Below are 23,654 nucleotides of genomic sequence, written 5' to 3'. Positions count from 1 at the left end.
ACCTAAAGAATTTTTATTCCCTAAAGGTGAGGAGGGGAGAGGAAGGCTTCTACTGTCATCATTCTTTACAAATTCAAAGTTTTGAGAATAAATTTTTACTTTTGATATTTTTGTGATTCAAAGTTCCTTTATCCTAATTTATTTCTCCGTCATACTTTTAAAAGCCATATTGAAATTAGTACAAACTTATTTTTTGGTTTTAAAATTTTTGCTATAACAATTCTGAGCAAAAGGCAGAGAGTATCCATTAACTTCATTGTTGCCTGAATTGAGGGATGGGCGGCAGTGCCAAGGGTGAGAACACAAAGGAGAAAGAAATATTAATGTCAGCTAAGAAATCAACATATTATCAGGCTATATTGTACTTGGTTGCTTCTGTGTTACTGGATATGAAATATGATCTGGCAAATGAGATGAAATTGGCTTGAAACATGAGAGTGTCACAATTCTTAGCCATAGGTTCAGTCAGCCCCGGATGAAAGATGGAAAAATTTGACATAGATCTCTTAAAGGGAATTTATTGCTTCCATGGAGATTTTAGATCGATGTTACTGAGGAATTAGGTAGCTGGGCGGCTTACCCCAGGCATCTCTTAGTAGGTAACACTTGAGAAAAGAAAAAAAAATCAGGAGGTCAGGGAAATAATTCAAAGGCATTTGTGAGCTCTGAGGGGATACAGCAGCTTAAGAAAAAAAAAGCAGAGAAAAGATAAGAGGAGAAACATTTGCAGGAGAAAAAGGGTATGATAAATCGGGCCAGAGAATAGTGCTAGGTCATGTAGCAAGTCCACTCTTCCGCTGCTGTAGATGGTGATGCACCTGCAACAGGACACACATGAGATCGATGGGTCCGAGGGGGCTCCTGTGTCATCATCATGCCACTTCCCAATTCCCGTACAACTTTCAACCACATTCATGTCCACAGCCTCCTCCCACTTTCCTTCCTGCAGCATCAGCTCTAACAAATCTCAATCTTACCTTCCTTTTCAGGATGGGATTCACAAGGGCCCTTGGTGTCTGGAAGCACCAACTGAACGCAGGCCTCGGATGATCAAGACGGTCCCCACCACAATGCCCACGAGGCCCACAGACAACCCCAGGGTGCAGACCACAGTCTCTGTGAGCTCTGACATAGGTGCTGGAATCTCAGGCTCTGTGGAAGTGAAGTTGTTGAGTTCAGAATGCAGGGTGTGCTCATGTGCATGTGTGTGGGATGGGATGGGGTGGAGGGTTGGCTCTGCAAAGACTGAAGGCCCCTGGCTTAGGGAGGAGAGTGAAGTCTGTTATTAGAAACCCATGAAGTGGCAGGCCTGCTCCCACCCTGTGGAGTGTACTTTCTTTTTTAATAAATCTGTGCTTTTGTTGCTTAATTCTTTCAAAAAAAAAAGATAAAAGAAACTCATGAAGTGTGGAAAACAAGTTTTGGGATATAGAGTAAAAGGCAGGAAGTTCTGAACTTGACAGACAAGAAAGCATCAAAAAATGGTGAAACTCATCCTTACCCCAGTGTTTCAGAAGAGGCTCATCCAGGCCCCAGTGCTCCACCTTGCAGTCATAAATCTCATCAGCAGAAGGGAGGAAGGTGAGGTAACTGATCTTGAAGAAGGAATGATCACTCTTGGAGAGGAAGCTGGTCTCAGAAACACCTTCTGTGACTGAGTGCCCATTGCTCAGCCATGTGATGTTGACCACAGGAGGAAAGATGTTGTCCACAAGACAGATGAGGGTGTTGGGCTGATCCAGCGTCACGGGAGACTTGGAAAACACTGTGACCTCAGGAACCTCTATGGTGAGGAAACAGCACTGGTGTGAAGTGTGAATAGCTCTGCCCTGAGCTTCTGCATTACATCCTGGAAGAGTCTTCCTACCAGCATTTCCTCTCCTGCTGGTCAAAGAGGCCTTATTTACCTTCTACTTGGGAGCAACGACACATTGCCTCTGCTTTACTCCTGTGCCCTTCTCTCTGTGGGCATGTTTAATAAAGTAGGAGGTTGATGAGACCTCTCCTAGAAGGACTTAATGAATGCATAATGGAAAGACCCTTGTATTACATGGGAATATGTGATTTTAGAGATGAGAAATGATAAAATTTCAGCAATTGCAATGAGAAGATCTGGGGACCTCTTGGAAAGAAAATAATGAAACTTGGTATAAAGGGATAGATCAGTAAAGAAAGGCAGAATGGTGGACACATACCATTGGTAGCAGCGGTAGAGTTGGAGCGTTTAATCAGGATGTTCAAGTTGTGTTTTGTAATAGCAATGTTGGTCAGCGCACCCTGCGGGTCAAATCCTCTAAAGCTGCGGAACAGAGGCAACTGCCAGACAGTCTCCTTCCTCTCCAGGTCCACATAGAACTCCTCATCTCCATCAAATTCATGGGTGTACTGCCCAGAGGGACCGTAAGACTGGTACAAGTTTACACCGTAAGAGGCAACGTGGTCAGCTGATGAGTGAAGATGACAAGCAGGAAGGCGGAGAACACGGGAATAAAGAACCTTAATACACAAAATGATGGAAGAAACTGACTTTCAAATATTATGGGCTTTGTCTTTGGCAAAGTCTGTGGACATTTCCAGCCCCTGCTTCCTCCCCTCTTCGTGTTGATAGTTGTCCGGTTAAAAGTGCACTTTCTTTCCCACTACAGTATGTGCTACACAAGGGCAGAATATCGCGTGTCCAATTTTCACTATTTCCTGAGTGCCTGGCACATCATAGACTTGTGATTAAATAATGTAAATGAATAAAAGAAGGAATGAATGAGTTATCAGAGTACTTAACTTTCTTAGTCATAGATTAACTTCCCTCTGCTTCCTAAGGTTTATCTTTCAGTTAATTCTTTCATCAGTTAATAACAAATTGATTATACTTCCTTTCCTCTCAGGACTGGCTCAGAACAGGACATTCTACACAGAGATCTTTCTTTTTTTAGAAAAAGGAAAAGCATGCAGGATCTTATTAATTTAAAATAATTTCTGCTAACAATGGTAGGGTATAAGAAAGAGTATAACAAGAAAGGTAATAACATTACAAAATATATGATAAATAAATAATGCTTCCTTCTAAGGTCTCTGTTTTGTTAATAGTAATGGTCCTTAGAGGAGAGTAACTGATTTCTTCTGAAATGAAAAAGTGGAAGCTCTACTAGTTTTTGGATTTCTGTCATTCCCCCCACCTTTTTTTTTTCCTCTGAAGGAGGTTACTAAATGTCTGCAGTGTTCTGACTCAACATTTATATTCACGCTTTTTCCTTTAATGGGCGGTATGCTTCTCTGAGGATGCCAGAGCAGAATGGCAGCCATGCAGTATGACTCCAGCCAAATGAGCCAAACTGAACATTCTGGTCAAGACATGTGTAAGCCTTTTACCATCGTATCTTTCCTTCCTTCCCCACTTTCTGAGCATCCACAAGTATCAGACATAGCAGGGGATGTGTAAAACACCGATCAGGCATGGTCTACCATTAAGGAACAAACTGAATAGTGGGAGAGTCAGGTAGGTAAGGGAGCAGATACAATGTACTGTAGTAAGTTCTGCGAGGAGGATATTGACAGCCTTACAGTCCAACATCTTTCACAAGTATCTGCCAAGCAAACCAAACTACATTATCCTTTCATGTTCCTGGTCTTTGCAGTGGTCTGTTGTTTTTCTCCCTGAAATGAAATTATCTTTTAGGACTTCCTGGAGAAATCATAAAATCAATCCTTGAGGTTTCTTCTTAAGTTAACAACTTTGTAGATAAGTCCTCTCATCAACATGTTTTTGACCACGTTATGACGTCCAGCTCCTCCATCTCAACATCTGGCCATCCAAGTTTGTCTATCCCTCTTCCAGCTCACCTTCTTCCCTATCCAGTATGACCACCCTGGATGGTCTTAACAGGCCACCAACAAAGCCTCCTTATCCTTGCAATAAACCTTGACTCTTTGTTCAAACATAAATATATATGGAATATATGCAATCCTTCTTTTCATCTGGTTATCCTGCTGGTCCAGCTGGAACCGAGTCACTTGTATAGTTTCAGCCTCTGCTGAGTCCACTGCCTGCTCAGCAACGGCCTTCTGCTTTCTTTCATCCCATACTGTTTCCATCACTAGTCTGAGCACCCTCTGCAGGGGAGACAGCATGACTTTTCATCTTTGAATCCTTAAAACTTAGCTCACTGGGTGCTCAAACATGTGTATTGAATGACAGTTGTTATATTTGAGGACCACATAGATTTTGGGGAAGACTGACAGGCACATAGTTAGCAGAACCACACGAAGGCCAGGATCAGCCATGATCAGGGTTGCGTTCTGACATGTGAGCCCCAAGCACTCTTGCTTGTGTGGACGCCTTCCTCCATAAAAATATGGAAAATTATATTTTATGACTGAATTGGTATAAAGACAATATAATCTAGGCTGAATTAAAAGTTAAAACATTTTCTTAGGCTCTACAATTTCATTTTTTTATAATTTTAAAAGGAGTTAAAACATTCTCATGTGGCTTTACAGTATGGAGGGTCCCCTGCACTGCCCACATTGTGCCTAATGGATGAGCCAAGCCTGACCAGGGAACTCTGGTGTGAGGTTGAAGAAAGGAAACTTGGAACAAAGAAGCCAAGCGCTCTGGAGGAGAGGGTGAAACTTCCACTGCTGAACAAAATCAGAATGGGAGCAGCCACGGTTAATAAGGTTGTGAAAGTTTAGACCTTCCAGTTCACTTCCCCTTTTAACTATCTGACTTTTCAACTTTTGTTTTACAAACCCACTGTCCATCTCTATAAAGGAGCAGGGAGCCAGAGATGGATCCTGAAAGGGAAGAGGGAGAAAGGAATGCATGAAGAGAGGTGGGAAGAGATGGACGACAAAGGCAGAGGAGACTAAGAGACCAAGTAATTAATCTGTGCTTCCTTCCTTCCGTTTTCTTTCTTTCTTTCTTTTTTCCTTCCTCCCTTCCCTTTCTCCTTCCTTCCTTCCTTCTTTCCTTCTTTCCTTCCTTTCTCTCTTTCTTTCCTCTTTCTTTTTGAGACAGGGTCTCTCTCTGTTGCCTTGGCTGGAGTGTAGTGGTGCCATCATGGCTCACTGCAGCTTCCACCTCCTGGACTCAAGTGCTCCTCCCACTGCAGCCTTCTGAGTAGCTGGCACCACAGGCACACACCACCATGCCTGGCTAATTTTTATTTTATTTTTTGGTAGAGATGAGGTCTTGCTATGTTGCCCAGGCTGGTCTCAAACTCCCAGGCTTAAATGATCCTCCTGCTTCGGCCTCCCAAAGTGCTGGGATTACAGGCATGAGCCACCTTGTCTGGCCCGCTTTTCTTTTTATAGGACTTTATTAGATGAGGTGAAGAACAGGTAATTTGGGTTGATAATTTGAGAATAAAATGATTTAATTTACCAATTTTTTCTACTTCTCAATTTTAAACTAAAAGGATCCCTTATTTTGCTAAAGAAAAATGTGAAGCTATACCTGTAATAGAAATATGTAAAAACAATTGACATCCATGTTTTCACTATTTACAAAGCTTAGCTACATGCCCATTTTATTTGATTATTTGTGAGGTGACACATATGAGGCAGCTGAGAGTAAGTGAGGACCATGTGGTAAAATGATTGTTGAAGGCATTCAGCCTGCTGGACTCCTTTACCCACTCCCCACCTGTGCCAGTTCCCATGTGGAAATGTGAGTAAGTCTGAGAGAAAGAAACGGGCAACTTTTTTAATATCTATAGAGTATATAATTGATGGAACGACCCCAAGATCTACTATAGGAGACATACGAAAAGCTTCAAAAGTTGTTCAGGGAAATTTGAGAATGACACTTCATACATTTTTAATAATAAAAAATTATCCACTGATGGAAACCTCACTAATTTTTGAGGCAATCATGATGGAACGACATAGAGACCTCCAGGCTGTAGTCACTGAATATAATATAAACAGAATAGCGTCCTTAGTGAACACAAAAGCATACATAACAAAAAGAGTAGGTTGGGGCTCTGGTTTCCTGAAGGAGGAACAGCTATAATTTTTAATTCTCTTAATACTGAAAGGGGTCTTAGGAAATCTCTACAATTTCTCTGCAAATCGCTTTCTCTCTTTTCCTTCAATTTACTGTTTTTCAGCTCCAGAGAACATTCCTCACTCATGCACTCACCCACAATGTCTTCACCTCCACAAGGGCTCATCACAGTGGTCAGGGCGAGGGCCCCCAGCAGCAGAGCTTTGTTTAGGATCATCCTCTTCCCAAGACAGCCTCAGCAGTTGCTGTTCTGAGCTGTAGAGTAATTGTAAGGACCTCAAGACAAGGAAATCTGAAGACACCCAAACCAAACCCTGCCAGGTCAGGTTTTGGCCAATTAGAAAAATCCCCCATGGTGACATTTCAGTTACTAGTTGAAGAGTTTGTATTAAGAGCCCTGGAAGGAGACAGGGCAATCCCCTTGTTGTGATGCAGCCTCTACTCAGAGTGGACTTGAGGAATTGTTCTATGAACAGAGGGAGGACACTAAATTGGAATCTTCTCTGGTGTGTGCATGTCTGCCATTTGCAAGAGGGATGGGCATTTTTCTTTTTTTTTTCTTTTCCTTTTTTTTTCGAGACGTAGTCTCACTCTGTCACCCAGGCTGAGGTACAATGGCATGGTCTCGGCTCACTGCAACCTTTGCCTCCCAGGTTCAAGCGATTCTCCTGCCTCACCCTCCCAAGTAGCTGGGACTGCAGGCGCCTGCCACCACGCCCGGCTAATTTCTGTATTTTTAGTAGAGACAGAGTTTCACTGTGTTGGCCACGCTGGTCTTGAACTCCTGACCTCGTGATCTGCCTGCCTCAGCCTCCCAAAGTGCTTGGATTACAGGCATGAGCCACCGCGCCTGGCCAGGGGAGGGCACTTCTGAGCAGCCTCATGGATAGATGAGGTCATCAGTTATATGGCATCCTTCAGGATTTTCTGGGTTACAACCTCCAGGAATTTTTCCCTGAGTTGATTTCCCTCCCTGGCAGTCCCCATCCCCTGCCCTTTCTCTGGCTTCTGTATGTGGGTTAGCTGTTTTTCTTTTTGCTTCCATAGTGCGTGTGGAATTCTCCAAATGTTAAGTTGACCCCACCTACCTACGGATCTCTGCTGGTGGTAGCCAAGCAATACCTTTGCCTTTTCTACTTGTACAAATCCAGCTGGGTAAGTTCTTCTCAAGCACTCAAAAGATACAAGTGGTTTTGGCCAGGGCAATAAAAAGGGGTTATAATGTCAGATGGTGCTGTCTATAGTAACTGTATGAGACTTTATACAGTTTTTCTTTGCATTGAGTAATCCTTATATTCTGTGTTTTGGTGCTTCTTGAGTATGTTTAAAGGAAATTTGGGGACATTGATTACATTTAAAATTTGACTGGCTCAATTACTCTAAGAACTTTTTTTTAAAAAATTAAGAATATGAAGTCAAAAGTTGAGGGTAGAATAAGAAGAATTGCACTGACTTAGAAAAATGGTTTTCTTTTCTTAAACTACCAGATCTTTTAAAACTTGTTATCCTACCCCATTAAAATTCCAAATATTTGCAAGGGACTAGAGATTGAGCTAAAGTTAGTCCTTAGAGGGAAACTTATTATATTTTTTCAGATGCATCTATTTTCTGTATGTGATAGAAACCATAAGTTAATGGAGCTTCTATTTAGAATCACTCTGTCCTTGATAAATGGCCTTCTGAGATTCTCAGAACTATGTTTTACCTCCCACTGGCAGAGACTGTAAAAAAAAAAAAGTGAAACAAAAAAAAAATGTCCTGACACCTGAGAGCTGTCTGGATGTAATTAACAAAGGCTTGGGGTTGCTAGGAGCTAGGCTGGCACTCCCAGGTGGTTTTGATTCTCCTGTTGGAGATAAAGGATTTCATAGAACATCAGAATCAGACAGGTACTCTGTGAGCACAGTGGATTGAGACAGAACACCTGAATGCTCAGTCATCATGTCTGAACCCAGACAAAACATGAATATTGTCCAAACCACAAAAATGACCAGGCACATCTCTCTCTTGGGAGTGATTACTGCTTCTTTACCAACCACGTCTGTAGCCTCAGGATAGTCTTCTGTCCCTCTAGGTAGGATTTATGAAGCTACCCAATCATAACATTGCCACCCCACCTCTCCACTTTCTGTCAGAATCCAATTAAAAGCAAAATCCCTCTTTCTTAAATCCTCCCCAAAATCACCTAAAACAAGCACAAACCTTACAACTGATTAATGGTCAATTTTATGTGTCAGCTAGACTGTGATCCCCAGTTATTCAGTCAAACACTAATAATCTAGATGTTGCTGTGAAGATATTTTGTAGATGTCATTGAAGTTCATAATCAGTTGACTTTAAGAATTTATCCTAGGAAAACTGGGTGAGCTTAATCTAAGCTGTTGAAAAGCCTTAAGAGCAGAGCTGAGGTTTCTCTGAGGAAACAGAAATTCCACTCTGGACAGTGTGTCAGCTTGTGCTGAGAGTTCCAGCCTGCCCTTCCTGATAACTACCTCCCAGAGGATCTCTGACTTGCCTAGCCCACCCCCACAGATGCAAAAATTAATTCCTCGCATCATTCTCTTAATATATGTATTCTCCTGGTTCTACTTCTTTGGTTCCAACAATCTCTTACTGAGGGGCTGCGTGATTCTCATGGTGAGTTTTATCCATCATTGCAATAAACAATAAAGCTGACTGGTTCATTGCTTGTATGCTCCTGCTGGTCTTTGGCTGGAGGCATTGAGGTACCTCATTAGGCAGTTGTGAGAAATGTACATACACTGCACTTGGAATGAAAAATTCCTGGACTCTTTACATATACTTGTCATATTTTAATATCGTTCTCATTTTCCGAGGAGGACATTAAAGCCCAGAGAGTTGAAGGACTTTTCCCAGGGTCATGCAGCTGGTAAGTAGCACAGATGTGATGCTAAGGGGCAAGCCATGAGTCCTTGTGAGGAGTGATGGGTGAGAGTCTCCTTCTGTGCGAATTCAGAATGCAGTGCCTTAACATGATTAGGAGAGATATTTGACCCTATAGGTGGCTTTATTCTTTCTAGCTCCTGCCATTGTGAATGAAGAGGGTTTTTGAGGTCCCCTTTGAGATGTGCTCCCTTTGCCACTCAATATCCTTCTTGCTGTGTAGCAAATAACATGTTTTTATCTTTTTTCCTGTATCCAGACTTACCTGCTTTGTATCTTATGGAAATTCCTTAGGACTTTGGCAAATGAACAAAATGTTTTGGGATGGTAGTCCAGAATTTCACCTATTAAAATTACAGTTTAAATAACTCAACTCCAGTTAAGAAGTTAGGGTGTTAAATGTAGGATTAGAATTGTATCTTGGATGGGAAGTTGAGGGTGCCATTTCAGACCTCACATCCTGTGGGGTGAAGGGAAAGTCCAAGCAAGGCAAAGTCATTGAAGAGATAATAGACGCCATTTCTTTTTTTCTTTTTTTGAGACAGAGTCTTGCTCTGTCGCCCAGGCTGGAGTGCAGTGGCGTAATCTCGGCTCACTGCAAGTAGCTGGGACTACAGGCGCCTGCCACCACGCCCGGCTAATTTTTTGTATTTTTAGTAGAGATGGGGTTTCACTGTGTTAACCAGGATGGTCTCGATCTCCTGACCTCGTGATCTGCCTGCCTTGGCCTCCCAAAGTGCTGGAATTACAGGAGTGAGGCCACGACTGGCCCAATAGATGCCATTTCTATCTTTAACCTAGTTTTGTCTCTTTCCTCTTCTTGCTTCATCCGGCCATAACACAGTGAACATTGTTCTAGTTGCTTCTGTCTTCAGGTCATAATTTTAATGTAAGGTAAAGTAATAAGTAAATGAGACTCAGAAGAACAGCATACCATTTTAACAAGAGCTAATTTGTTACCTTTGTCTAGTAGAAAGAGAAAAGGCCCTCTTCATAAATTAATAGTGGGAATAAAATTTGGAGTTCAAAATAGTACTTTGTCCAACAATTTTCTCAGAAAGCACTTATTGACATGCCATTGATTCCATGACTAAAATAGCAATGGGATGTGCCATTATAATTGACATCATTAAGAGCCCTCTAAGAAATTAGGTAGAATTTATGTTAGTTCTAATAAACAGTTATAACATTCTCTAAGACTGTATATTTTCAAATTGTTTTAGTCTGATTTTATGCACTGGTGAAGTTTTACTCTGAAGGCCAAGACTTCTGTCTTGCAGTAGTTAAAGCTGCTTCACAATAATAAGAGAGTCTAGAGTAGCAAAGTAAAAAGAATACAGATTTTGTAATAAGATAAATATGTATTCCATGCTGCTTTTCATTTTATCAGCTGCATCACCTTGGGCAAGCTACTCAAAACACCTGAGCCTTAAGGTTATTTTCTATAAAACAGAAGGAAAATTATTAGATGATAGTTAATATGGTAAAATGAAATGATAGATAAGTACAATTATAAAGTTAAATACAATCCAGTGTCTGACACATAGCAACTATTCCCAAGTGGTAGCTCCTATATAAAGACAAATATTAATAATGATAATGATAATAACAGCATGCTTTGGGCTGGGAAAGCCTATCAATTTTTCCTCATTCATTTAACCTTCTCCCTGTAGCACTCCAGGCATGTGGGAGCCTGTGAGCCACAGAAGCACTAAGACATTGCTGAAAAACAAAATTTTTTTGAAGACTCTTGTATCTGTCAGATTTTTTTATGTAACAAAGTACTCCAAAACTTAATGACTTCAAATAATTGTTTAGTGTCTCCTCATGATTCTGTAAGACAGGAAATTGTGCTCAACCCACCTGAGTGGTCTTTATGTACTGGGCAGGTTCAGCTTTTCTCAGATGGGCTCCCTCACATCTCTGTAGCATCAATAGGTTTGGCAGGGATAGGAGGCCTCTCTCAATCCATGTGGGCTCATTATCCGGCAGGCGGGCTGAGGCTTATCACAGGTGCTGGAAAGCTCTCCTGTGCGAGATAGAAACAGTAGATGTCTTGAGCTGAAACTTAAAACTCACAACATCACTTCCATTACATTCTGTTATTCAAAGCAAGTCATAGTACTGGCTCACATCAAGAGGTGCATTAATAGATTGCATTTCTTGACAGAATGGGCTACAAAGAATTTGCAGCTATTTTTGCAACTTATCATAAATATCCTCTGGCTTTTGACAATATGTAAATGAATTTGGTGTGCAAGCATTGGAGAGCCCCCATATTTGAAATAAATTCCACCCACTCACCTACCAGTCAAGATCTTATCTTTACTAATCTGCCCTAAAAACACAGTGAAGCTTTCTCAAGGGAGACTTGAACTAAGAACTGTTGAATTCCAGTATGAATAAGGTGCTACAATTTATTCTTATAAAAAACTTTATGGAGATTTACAAATGAAAATACAGAATTGTGAAGAATTGTAAGTAATCTCTTATGACTGCCAAGCTCATATTCTGATACAAAGTCCTGTATGCTGATATCCAGTCACGTGGTCTCTCACAATCATAAAATTAATGAAGCAGAGGAAACTTATAAAAACAATTGTTATTTAATATCATTTCCACCAATTCTTTATCAGCAACAACTCCTATGTGTGTGAACTAGTTGTTTTAAATAACTCACTTGAATAAACTGCACAATAAAAAATAATATGAGGAGGCCAGGCGCGGTGGCTCACGACTGTAATCCCAGCACTTTGGGAGGCAGAGGCAGGCGGATCACGAGGTCAGGAGATCAAGACCATCCTCGCTAACACAGTGAAGCCCCATCTCTACTAAAAATACAAAAACAAAATTAGCCAGGCGTGATGGCGGGCGCCTGTAGTCCCAGCTACTCAAGAGGCTGAGGCAGGAGAATGGTGTAAACCTGGGAGACGGAGCTTGCAGTGAGCTGAAATCGTGCCACTGCACTCCAGCCTGGGCGACAGAGTGAGACTTCATCTCAAAAAAAAAAATAATAATAATAATAATAATATGAGGAAAGATTGCTTTGTAATGCTCTTCTACTGAAAAACATGCAAAATTACCTCCATGTCCAGATCTACCTTCTCCATAGCTCCAGAGTATTCTACAGCTAAACCTAAGAGGTTATTTCATGAAGACTTTGCAGAGACTATGGTATGTAATCAATAAATACTTGTTGACTTGGACTGAAATTCTTAATCATCTGAATCAGTTTACAGAGCTGACTGTCTGGAGACTGATATTCCTCATGTCCGGTAGTGATTGATTCTCCTCCCAGGAACTCCCCAGTCCTAATGTACATATTGTAAACATTCTTTGTATAGATCTTTTTATTTACTTATTTAATTTTAGAGATGGGGTCTCACTGTGTTGCTCAGGCTGGCCTCAAACTCCCAGGCCCCACCTCAGTCTTCCAAGTAGCTGGGACTACAGAGGCATACCACCCCACCCGGCTATACAGATACCTTTCCTTAGCATTAATCATTAAACAAATGACAAATAATTTTTAATAAAAACTTTAAAAGCAAGTGCTGCCCAAAGCAATTTATAGATTCAATGCTATTCCTATTAAAAACTACCATTGAGATTCTTCACAGAACTAGAGAGAGCCTGAATAGCCAAGGCAATCCTAAGCAAAAAGAACAAAGCTGGAGGCATCACACTACCCGATTTCAAACTACACTGCAGGGCTACAGTAACCAGAACAGCATGGTACTGGTACAGGAACAGACACATAGAGCAATGGAGCAGAATAGAGAACTCAGAAAGAAGACCTCATACCTACAACTATCTGATCTTCAACAAGCCTGAGGAAAACAAGCAATGGGGAAAGGATTTCCTATTCAATAAATGGTGCTGGGAGAACTGGCTAGCCATATGCAGAAGGTTGAAACTGGAACTTTTCCTCACACCATATACAAAAATTAACTTAAGATGGATTAAAGACTTAAATGTGAAACCCAAAACTATAAAAACCCTGGAAGACAACTTAGGCAATACTACTCAGGACATAGGCATTGGCAAAAGTAATTGCAACAAAAGCAAAAATTAACAAATGGGATCTAATTAAACTAAAGAGCTTCTGCACAGCAAAAGAAATTATCAGCAGAGTGGACAGACAACATACAGAATGGGAGAAAAGTTCTGTAAACTATGCATCCAACAAAGGTCTGATATCCAGCATCTATAAGAAACTTAAACAAATGTACAAGGTAAAAACGAACAACTCCATAAAAAAGTGGGCAAGGGGCATGAACGGACACTTCTTAAAAGAAGACACACATGTAGCCAACAATCATATGAAAAACAGCTCAAAATCACTGATCATTAGAGAAATGCAAATCAAGACCACAATGACCATCCCACACCAGTCAGAATGGTTATTATTAAAAAGTCAAAAACTAACAGATGCTGACGAGGTTGTGGAGAAAAGGGAACGTTTATACACTGTTGGTGGGATAATTGTTTCAACCATTCTGGAAGACAGTGTGGCAATACCTCAAAGACCCAATGGCAGACATACCATTTGACCCAGCAATCCAATTACTGGCTATATACCCAAAGGACTGTAAATTGTTCTATTATAAAGACACGTGTACACGTATGCTCATTGTAGCACTATTAACAATAGCAAAGACATGGAATCAACCTAAATACCCATCAATGATAGACTGAATAAAGAAAATTTGGTACATATATACCATGGAATACTATGCAGCCATAAAAAAGAATGAGATCGGCCGGCACAGTGGCTCATGCCTATAATCCCAGCACTTTGGGAGGCCAAGGCAGGCGGATCACGAGGTCAGGAGATCAAGACCATCCTGGCTAACATGGTGAAACCCTGTCTCTACTAAAAATACAAAACATTAGCCGGGTGTGATGGCTACTCGGGAGACTGAGGCAGGAGAATGGCGTGAACCCAGGAGGCGGAGCTTGCAGTGAGCAGAGCTCGTGCCACTGCACTCCAGCCTGGGCGACAGAGCAAGACTCTGTCTCAAAAAAAGAAAAAAGAATGAGATCATGTTCTTTGCAGGGACATGGATGGAACTAGAGACCACTATTCTTAGCAGACTAATACAGGAACAGAAAACCAAATACCGCATGTTCTCACGTATGAGTGGGAGCAAAATTATAATAACACATACATGGACACATAGAGGGGAACCACACACAGTAGGACCTATTGAAGAGTGGAGGGTGGGAGGAGGGAGAGGATCAGGAAAAATTACCATTGGTTACTAAACTTAATACCTGAGTGATGAAATAATCTATAAAACAAACCCCTATGACACATGTTTACATGTTTATGTAACAGACCTGAACATGTACCCTTGAACTTAAAAGTTTAAAAAATGCTCTAAAATGAGGTTTCTCAACCTGAGAACTATTAATATTTTGAGCCAGAGGATAATTATTTTTTTGTGGGAGGCTGTCATGTGTGTTACAGGACTTTTAACAGCACCCCTGGCCTCTACCCAATACATGCCAGTAGCACCCTCCCCAGCAGTGACAACAAAAACTATCTCCAGACATTGTCAAATGTCACTTGAGGGGAAAATTGCCCCCATTTAAGAATCATTGCTTTATAAGGTAACAGATTCTCTAAAATAAAAATAGTAGCAATGTATTGTGTTTATTGAATATGAGAAAGAAATTATATGACAACAATTACACAATGGATAAGAGAGAAATCTGGAGTATGCTAATCTAAGGTATATTTGAAGATAGATTATACATACACGTAAAATTCTAGGGCAAGAACTAATCCAAAAGAAAGCAAAAAAAGATTTTAAAAATAAATATTTCATAGAATTAATAGAAATATATAGCAAAAATAATTCATCCATATTAATAAGTACATTAAATATAATTGGTCCAGACAGACCAATTAAATGATAAAGAAGAACAGATTGAATAAAAATGGAATATTAAACTATAACCTATCAGCAACCCATTTTAAATATAAAGACATACCTTCATTAAAAGTAAAAAGAAGGGAAATATATACCATGCAAAAGAAATCAAAAGAAAGTCAGAATGATTATGTCAATACTAGACAAAGTAGAAATTGGAGCGAGAAATGTTAATAGGGATAAAGACAGACATCACTTAATGATAAAGGGTTATTTCTCTAAAGAGACATAACAATCTTAAGCGCATATGCACCTAACAACAGAGCTTCAAAATACAGGAGACAAAGTTGACATAAAAGGAAGGAGAAATAGAAAAATCCAAAATTATCATTAGAGATTTTATACTCATTTCTTAGTATTTCATAGAAAAATTAAGCAGAAAGTCAGTAAGGATATAGAATAACTGAACAATGCTATCAAGTAACTTGACTAAGTTACATTTACAGAACACTCCACCCAACAACAGGAAAGTACATAATTTGAAACTGTATTAATTCTATCTACTATATTTCTCTCTCTGTGAACACCATGTTCTTCTCCACTTACTCATCTTCTCTTGTGGTCTCAAAGAAGTTTTATAACATTTTCTCTGATGATTCTTTATATTCCTTGTTAAATACTTTTTATATTATTTTGCTGTTGCTAATGGATACTTTTTTCCTTCCTCCATCACTAAATATTTTTTCTTACAGTCTTCATGGCTTAGTCTGCCAGAGACAGATGATGCTGCTTCCCACAGGGTTCTGATTTGCTGAAGAGGAAAATATTTAATGTCTCATTTTGCTTTCACTTAAACCCAGCTTCTGCAAGGGCCAATGGTCACCAAAACCTGACTAGAAGGGAGTGAGGTTGTGGAGATTGGGGATTGGGGTGAGGAATTGTAAATAACACATGATACATGGGTGTCCTTTCAGCGCCCTCTGCCTGGAAAATTAACTAACCAGAGAAGTGAAGGGTTCAACAGTCAGATTAAAGAACAGGTAGGCCGGGCACAGTGGCTCATGCCTGTAATCCCAACACTTTGGGAGGCCAAGGTGGGTGGATCACCTGAGGTCAGGAGTTCAAGACCAGCCTGACCAACATGGTGAAACCCCATCTCTACTAAAAATACAAAATGAGCTGGGTGTAGTGGCACGTGCCTGTAATCCTAGCTACTTGGAAGGCTGAGACAGGAGAATTGCTTGAACCTGGGAGGTGGAGGTTGCAGTGAGCCAAGATCGCACCACTGCACTCCAGCCTGGGCAACAAGAGCGAAACTGTCTCAAAAAGGAAAAAAAAAAAAAGAAAAAAGAAAAAAGGAAAGAACAGGCATTACCCTGTGCTTTGTGCTTTGAGTCACTATCAAGTGACTTAAACCAAGGACAGCTCATGCCCACAGGTCTACAGAGAAAGAGTAACTGTAAATAGCAGCATCTTAATGTGTTTGCACTTGTGAAAAGGTAGAGGATGCTTCATTTCTTTAGTCCACACAGTCTCCAGTGAGTTTCAGGATGTGCCAGTTGAATCTTATGATCTAGGCACTGTTTACTAAATTGACAATGAACCTCCAAATCAACTATGAGTTTGGCTTACTGGTATGAACCTGATGTTTGTAGTTTTAAAGTCAGCCAAAAATCCTGGGATGTGTACATTGTGGGAAAAAAATCAGAATTAAAGTGAAGGAATGGACTTGGTTGTTTCCCCAGATGTGTGAGAATAGGTTAATTTCCTGGAGGTAGTTAAAATAAAACCAAAAGGACAAATTGCCTGTTCCTCTCATATTCCTTCCCTCCTCCTTATTCCCACCCAATATAAAGCAAGCCAGGCCTCTTTTTGCTTTTGACTCTGAAACTTTCTCTTCAGATATATTGGATGTTTATCAGCCAGGCTGGTAAGAAAATGTCGACAAATTGCCATGTTACCTCCCAGTCATGATGATGATAATAATTGATAGTAATGATGATAATAGTGCCTGATATGTATTGAGTACTTACCACATGCCAGATGTTCTAATTGCTTTTACCATACTCATATTAACTGACTTAACTTTTAGAATGACACCATTAAGTAGGTATATTATTATATCTCCCTCCCCCATTTTACCAATTAGGAAATTGTAGCATGGAAGAGTTGGATACTTGACTAAAGCTACACCACTAGTAAGAAATGGAGCCAGAATTCAAATCCATGCAGTCTAACTTCAGAGTGATACCATAGAGAGAGGGCAATTGTGCTACACTGTAGCCCAGAAGGGAATTTATGCCACAACTCCTATCACAGGCAAGGGAACATTTGTCAAGCCACGACTTAATTCTTCTAAAGAAGTAATTGCACATGGATCTGGCCACTTACACATCCAACTGTCTTCATCTAGAGGTGTTTCTCCAGGGCCAGCCCTGAGGTGGAAATTTGCATTAATGTAGCTGATTAAGCCCTCCTCTGTAGATGCCTTATGGACAGAAATGGGCCCTTCCTCTTCTCTTTGTTTCTCATACTTGACTGTGGCTCTGCACCCCCAGGAGATTGGTTCCAGGACCCCAGCTGATACCAAAATCTGTGGATGCTCAGTCTCTTCTATAAAATGCTGTAATAGGCCGGGCGCGGTGGCTCACGCCTGTAATCCCAGCACTTTGGGAGGCCGAGGCGGGTGAATCACGAGGTCAGGAGATCGAGACCGAGACCATCCTGACTAACACGGTGAAACCCCATCTCTACTAAAAATACAAAAAATTAGCCAGGCATGGTGGTGGGCGCCTGTAGTCCCAGCTACTTGGGAGGTTGAGGCAGGAGAATGACGTGAACCCAGGAGGCAGAGCTTGCAGTGAGCCAAGATCACGCCACTGCACTCCAGCCTGGGGGACTGAGTGAGACTCCGTCTCAAAAAAAAAAAAAAAAAAGCTGTAATAACCCATATCCGTAGATTTAAATCCATGGTAGGTTGAATCCACAGATGTGGAACCTTGGATAGGGAAAGTCGACTGTATTTGATTTATGCACAGACAAACACTCTTAGTCAAGTCCAGCATAATTCATCTACAGGTGATTTAAATAGTGAATGCACTTTGAAGTCTTCATGGTCAGCTGAAGAACCTGAAATTTTACTGTCAGACTTACTTAGAAATCTTACAGGTTCAAACATGTTATGGCTAATAAAATTTTGCAGCTTTGTCAAAAACCATAGAAATGTCCCTGAGCTTAGACCAGGCTACATGGCACCGAAGAGTCAGGGCTTGCTCCCAACCCCAGAAGAGAGGGACCAGAAATTTCCAGTCTGGGAGGGTCCCACACAAAAGTTGCTCTAAAACTACAGACTGGAGTTTTTTTCTGAATTTTTCCTTCTTCAGGGAAAAGAGTGTGAACCTGCGTAGTGCTCTCCTATCTCTGCTCAACTGAGTACCACAGGGTTCATACGTTTCAATTTTAAGACATTAGATTTAGGGAGGATTCACATCTTTCTTCTTCTGTTTATTTGTGAGGTATGGTGAGGTCATTGTTTTACTTCCATGAGGACAGCGGATAAAAAAGAACTCTTTGGAGGGAAGGGAGAGGTAGAGATGAGTAAAGTTATGTAAAAGGATTGAAAAGTAGACCTGAGAGCGCAATTGAGAACAGAAACTTTGTGGCTATGATCCCAGAGGACCATGAAGACCTGCAGGAGAGGAAAAAAGACACTACAGGGACAGTATAGGCGAACTTCTACACAATGCTCCACATTAAAATGTTCCATACAAATTTCCCTGAACAGACATTTTTCAAGCCCACTCACCTTAGACCTGCAGGCCCTATTAAGACTGTTGGGAGGAGAAAAATGTAGTTGTTCTTCTATCATCTAATTCTAGTCTTCTGAGTGTCATTAAGATCCTTCCTGTTTTTATAAATATAAATATCACAGTATAGATACATTTACAGAATTGTAATATTAGTCTTTGTAATTTTTTTTTTTTTTACTTAATCTGTGGATAATTTCCCACAGATCAGACAATCTTCTACATCACTAAACAGTTTCATAAAATCTTATCTTTAGTGGCTATAAAAACATCACCACACACTTGAAATAGTATTTATTTAAACATTTTTTAAAAAAAACTTGTGGACACTTCAGGAGATTAATTGAAAGATTATATGGGGATTAGTTAACCCCACCTCTCTTCCACTCTGACCTCTGCCACCTAGGTGGCTGGCATCTATCCCTCAAACAAAATACATTAAGTTTCCTCTCAGAAGAAATTGCATGGGCCCAGAGAAAATAATTCCACTCTATGGGCTTCATGGTCCTCCAGTGAAAGAATCAGACCCTGAAATATTAGCCCCAAATTCCTACAAAATTCCATTTGATTTCTTCGAACTCATGACCATTTTTTAGTTGCTCTTACATGTAAAATAATATGAAGAAACAGAAACATTTTAAGAGAGCAATAAGGATAAACAAAAAGAAAAAACTTAAAACAGATAGATTAGAAATTCAAGACAGCTTTAAATATACACACAGAACAAAGCCAAACAAAATTTTAATTATTATTTTCACAAACATTGGAAAAGGTAGTCCCTTTGTAAAACAAGTCAAATTGCTATTAATCTTTTCTCCATAGGTAAAACAACAAAAACACTTTGAAAATTAACAGTATAACCATAATATTTATGAGACATTCTTTTTTAAATAACCCAAACACACATAAATAAAGATAAAGCATTTGCTATGCAAGCGAACCCAGCTTCAAGACAAGCCACAGCCCCTACCCACCATGCAGAATTCTGGGCCTAGGCATCTTCTGCATAGATTGATGGAGAAATCACCACCCTAGATGCAAAACAAGGCCTGTCTAAAATCAGACTGTGGTTGCTGAGGAGGAAGTGGGAATGGGGAGTGACTGCTTAGTGGGTACAAGGTCTCCTTTGGAGGGGATGAAAATGTTTTGGAACTACATAGAAGTGATGGTTGTACAACATGGTGAATGCACTAAATGCTACTGAGTTGTGCACCTTAAAATGGGTTAATTTTGTTATGTGAATTTTACCTCAACAAACAAAAAGACTGCCTAACTCAGGCCCATGCCTTTATATAATATGCTATATAATACACTCTATTACTCTTTAAAACATCAACAATACAGGACAGTATACTTATCGTAGCCTTTCAGAACATTTATTATTTTTTAAAATCTCATGAGGATTTTGAATAAAAATAGTTTTAAATCTATAGATTATATCTCCATCCAACTTCATGATTCATTTATAATTTGTTTTCTTTTCAATAAAGCACATTTTTTACTTTCTGTTGAGTCTATATATTTCTTACAAAACTTATTCTTTGATATTTTCTATTATTCCTAATGCTAATGAAGCTCCCCCTGCCACCAACCTTGGGTATGCCTTCTTGACAGTTTAGTCTGCCAGAGACAAATGATGCTGACTTCTCTACTTTGCCTTATTAGATAAAAAGAAAAGTATGTAATGATAATATCAAGGTTTCATGTTAATGTGGTTTATGCAAAGATTTATGTCATCATCCTTCCCCTTCAACCACAACCCTGTTTTAATAACCACATCCTGTGACCAAACAGCTCTTCCTTTCCTACAAGCATCAAGCTTATTATTAGTTACTCTGAGGTTCTCAATGTGAATTTTAGATAGTGACATATCCTTTGGCCAACCCTCAAGCAATCTTCACACAAGATGTGAAAAACATGACAACAAACTGTCTGTAACTAAGGGTATCAAAAGAGTATAGTTAAGCATTCCTGGCTGTGATAGCTGTTTTCAGTAAGACATTATTCTACAGGACACTTTTTGGAGTATGAATTCAACATATTAACAACTACATTGTGGAGGTTTCCCCTGAAGAAAAAAAAGTAGATGGGAAACTCATGACAATAAGGATCTGAAATTACGTGGTATGACAGTGAGTGTAGGTGCACAGCTCTGCGCCAGCCACACAGAGTTAGGGCCACTGTCTCAACATCTGAAAGAGACTGGGCTTGAACAGTGATGACTACATTAACCAGGGGGCTGGATCTGCATTGCTCACACTTGAACAGAGACTGGAACCCAGCTGACTGTGAGTGAGTTTGGAAGAGCCCCCTGCTGGAGGCAAATGCCTGGAGCCCTGTGCATGTGCTGGGCCATGAGGAAGAGCACAAGTATATTCTCTGGAACAGGGCTCTTCAGGGCCTGGGCTAGGTCAACCAGCACCCTCCTCCTCTTCACCCCACCCAATGGTAAATCTGAGAAATCAGTGCTAATGTGCTTTGTATGACAGAATTTACTAAATGTGATGGCTGATATTTTGAGCCAGGGTGGCAAACGCAGCTACTGACTCAAGAGCAGTGTGTGGTGGTAACTTGAGTATGAGAATAGGATTGTGAATTGGTATGCAACTTTACCAGTGACAGATGTGTCTCACTACCCATTGGCATATATGTTCTAGTCTAGTGCTGAGAAAGATACACAAAATATTAAGACTTTTACAGCAAGATTGGTACCACAAAATGCTCATTTTTAGCTCTCGTGGATTTTCTGTCTTGTAGTTTGTTGTATCTTTCTCACTCTTGCTGAGGCATCACCAAGTCAACTTGTAAATTCTGTAATCACTCTCTTTCAGTAGATTTCTTATATCTAAATTTTAATTAAGACTAGGAATCCTTTTTGACACTTGGACACTGAAAGGAAGCATCTCTCAATTTCCTCCTTTACTCATGCATCTTCTTATCAACTGGGGAGTCTGGGGGTCATAAGACTGAAGTAGTAGGTGGGGCTCAGACATCAAATCAAATTGAGAATTAACTAAAACAGGGATGCGGCAGAAGCACCTCTCCATAAGACATGCCTACCAGTGTGCCATGTCAATTTACCATTGCCATGGCTGCACCCAGAGGTTATCACTTCTTTCCATGGCAATAATGACCCGCTGGGGTCATTGAAGTGGTAATTGGAGTTACCATCTATAAATTAAGGGGTGGATTATGCAGAAATTTCTACCCTATTTAGAAATTTCTGCATAGTCCACCTCTTAATTTGCATATAATTAAAAGTGTGTATAAATATGACTGCAGAACTGCCTCTGAGCTACTATTCTGACACACTGCCTATGGGGTAACCCTGCTCTGCAAGGAGTAGCTTGGTTCAATAAAAGTTGCTGTCTAACACCACTGTCTCATCCTTGGAATCTTTCCCGAGTGAAGCCAAGAACACTCTAGGGCGAAGCCCCAATTTTGAGGCTTGCTGGCCCTGCATCAAAACCACCCTTGCAATGGATAAATTTATCTACTGGTTATCTCAGTACTGAGGGCTTCTTAATGTGGGAGTCCTCACCTTGGGGAAAATGAAGAATTTGACTGGTTTCGGGGGGTTGGTCAAGGGAGATCTGCTGCAGTCTATGAAGTGATTCTGTGAAAGACAATGATATCTTACTCCACTTTGAGCATTTGCTCTGAATGCCTCCTTCACATTAAGCCTCTGTGGATCCATAACCAAGGGTGCAGGAATTTTGCTTCTGAGAACCTTTTCCATGATAGAATTCTGGTTATTTCTTTTCTTTCTGTTTGCTATTATGACCTACACCTCTGTTAACATCCCTGTGCATGCTTCCTTGTCCACATACCTAATTTTTCTTTAGAACCAGTGCCTAAGACTAGAAGTTCTATGCACTATATTTGTGTTTACAACTTTACCATAACTAGTTGTATGAATTTATACCCCCACTAGAAGTGTTTAATTGTTCACACTAATGAATTTTCTTGCCAATAAATTATTGTCAGACTTCATTTTGCCCATCTCTTGAGAATTAAATGATACTTCCTAGTGATTTGAAATGTGTTTATCTGATTACTAATAAGGGTGGAAATCTTTTCACATTATGTATTGACCTGCTATGCTTCCTTTTCACAAACTAGCTCTCATCCCTGGAGTGGCACTGAATTTCTTATTATTTTTATAAATATAAAAATGTCATATGTATAGATATATTTAAGCTTATAAGACAAATTTTAGTTTTTACAACTTAATTTTCCTATATTATATGTATTAAAAATAACTTCTTCCAGTTTGTGTCATGTTTTTAAAGTGTATTTTGATGAAGTTTTTTAAAATATGTATTAAAGTATATTTATTAAAAATTTTAAATTTTTTTTGCTATTTCATCCCTGTTAAGAAATATTTCCCTACTTCAGTTCATAAAATAATCTTCTAAATTTTCTATTTTAAAAATTTAAAAATTACTTTTCCTTTGGCTAAATATTCAGTAATGGGATTGCTAGATGGTATGATAGCTCTATTTTTAGTTTTTTGAGAAACCTCCATACAGTTTTCCATAATGGCTGTACTAATTTACATTCCTACTAATGGTGTATAAAAGTTCCCTTCCACCCTCCTCCTTACCAGCATTTTTTTGTTTTTGCCTTTTTGATAGTAGGCATTCCAACTGGGATAAGATGATAGTTCACTATGGTTCCTGTTCACATTTGATTAGTCTGAATTGAATTGATTTTTGTGGATACTATGTTGTATGAATCCAACGTTGAGTTTTCTGTCTGGATAACAAATTCTCTCAGGATGACTTACTGCACTATTTCATAAGTAAATTCCAATGCCAACTCCAACATAAATATGATTTTACGTATGAGTGAGTTGGTTCTGGGCCTGCTGTTTTTGTTCGTTTGTCTATAGGTTTATCCATGCATCAATACAACTCTCCTATTTATACTTAAGTCTGATGATAGATTGAGGACTAGCTGGGCAAAATCTTACCAACCTGTTTCTTTCTATGTATAACTAGTAAAGAAACCAAACTGTTTATTTGCATGTGTAACTAACTTGTAGGCTAGTCTTAAACAATT

General features: G+C 39.8%; 2 protein-coding genes across 13 annotated transcripts in view; one reads left to right on the top strand and one right to left on the bottom strand.

The window, feature by feature from the left end:
- Nucleotides 1-502: 502 nt before the first annotated feature.
- Nucleotides 503-15,690, bottom strand: PATR-DQA1 (major histocompatibility complex, class II, DQ alpha 1). 3 transcript variants are annotated; one of them, XM_063812369.1, is made up of 7 exons: nucleotides 15,391-15,597; nucleotides 11,589-11,739; nucleotides 10,772-10,937; nucleotides 2,196-2,496; nucleotides 1,502-1,783; nucleotides 978-1,152; nucleotides 503-818 (listed from the first exon to the last, which is right to left on the bottom strand). In XM_063812369.1, exons 3-6 carry the CDS (start codon nucleotides 10,838-10,840, stop codon nucleotides 998-1,000), a joined length of 807 nt encoding a protein of 268 aa, XP_063668439.1. In that variant the 5' UTR covers nucleotides 10,841-10,937; nucleotides 11,589-11,739; nucleotides 15,391-15,597; the 3' UTR covers nucleotides 503-818; nucleotides 978-997. The 3 variants fall into 3 exon arrangements, with proteins under 3 accessions (XP_063668439.1, XP_063668438.1, XP_003950844.1); XM_063812368.1 differs by lacking the exon at nucleotides 11,589-11,739 and having other exon boundaries at nucleotides 15,391-15,690; XM_003950795.5 differs by lacking the exons at nucleotides 10,772-10,937; nucleotides 11,589-11,739; nucleotides 15,391-15,597 and adding an exon at nucleotides 6,140-6,355 and having other exon boundaries at nucleotides 2,196-2,444.
- Nucleotides 6,419-23,654, top strand: part of PATR-DQB1 (major histocompatibility complex, class II, DQ beta 1) — a 56,614-nt gene continuing 39,378 nt past the window's right edge. For 2 of the 10 annotated variants that reach the window (XM_063811917.1, XM_063811918.1), the window contains exons 1-3: nucleotides 6,423-6,510; nucleotides 7,052-7,159; nucleotides 8,842-8,894. The gene's annotated coding sequence lies outside the window, so the exon portion shown is untranslated. Of the gene's footprint in view, nucleotides 6,511-7,051; nucleotides 7,160-8,841; nucleotides 8,895-20,724; nucleotides 21,039-23,654 lie in introns of those variants that run through there. The other 8 variants (XM_063811924.1, XM_063811919.1, XM_063811920.1 and 5 more) reach the window with 7 other exon arrangements.

This window comes from Pan troglodytes, chromosome 5 (assembly GCF_028858775.2).
Source record: "Pan troglodytes isolate AG18354 chromosome 5, NHGRI_mPanTro3-v2.0_pri, whole genome shotgun sequence".
NCBI lineage: Eukaryota > Metazoa > Chordata > Mammalia > Primates > Hominidae > Pan > Pan troglodytes.
This window is presented reverse-complemented; position numbering and strand designations above follow the sequence as displayed.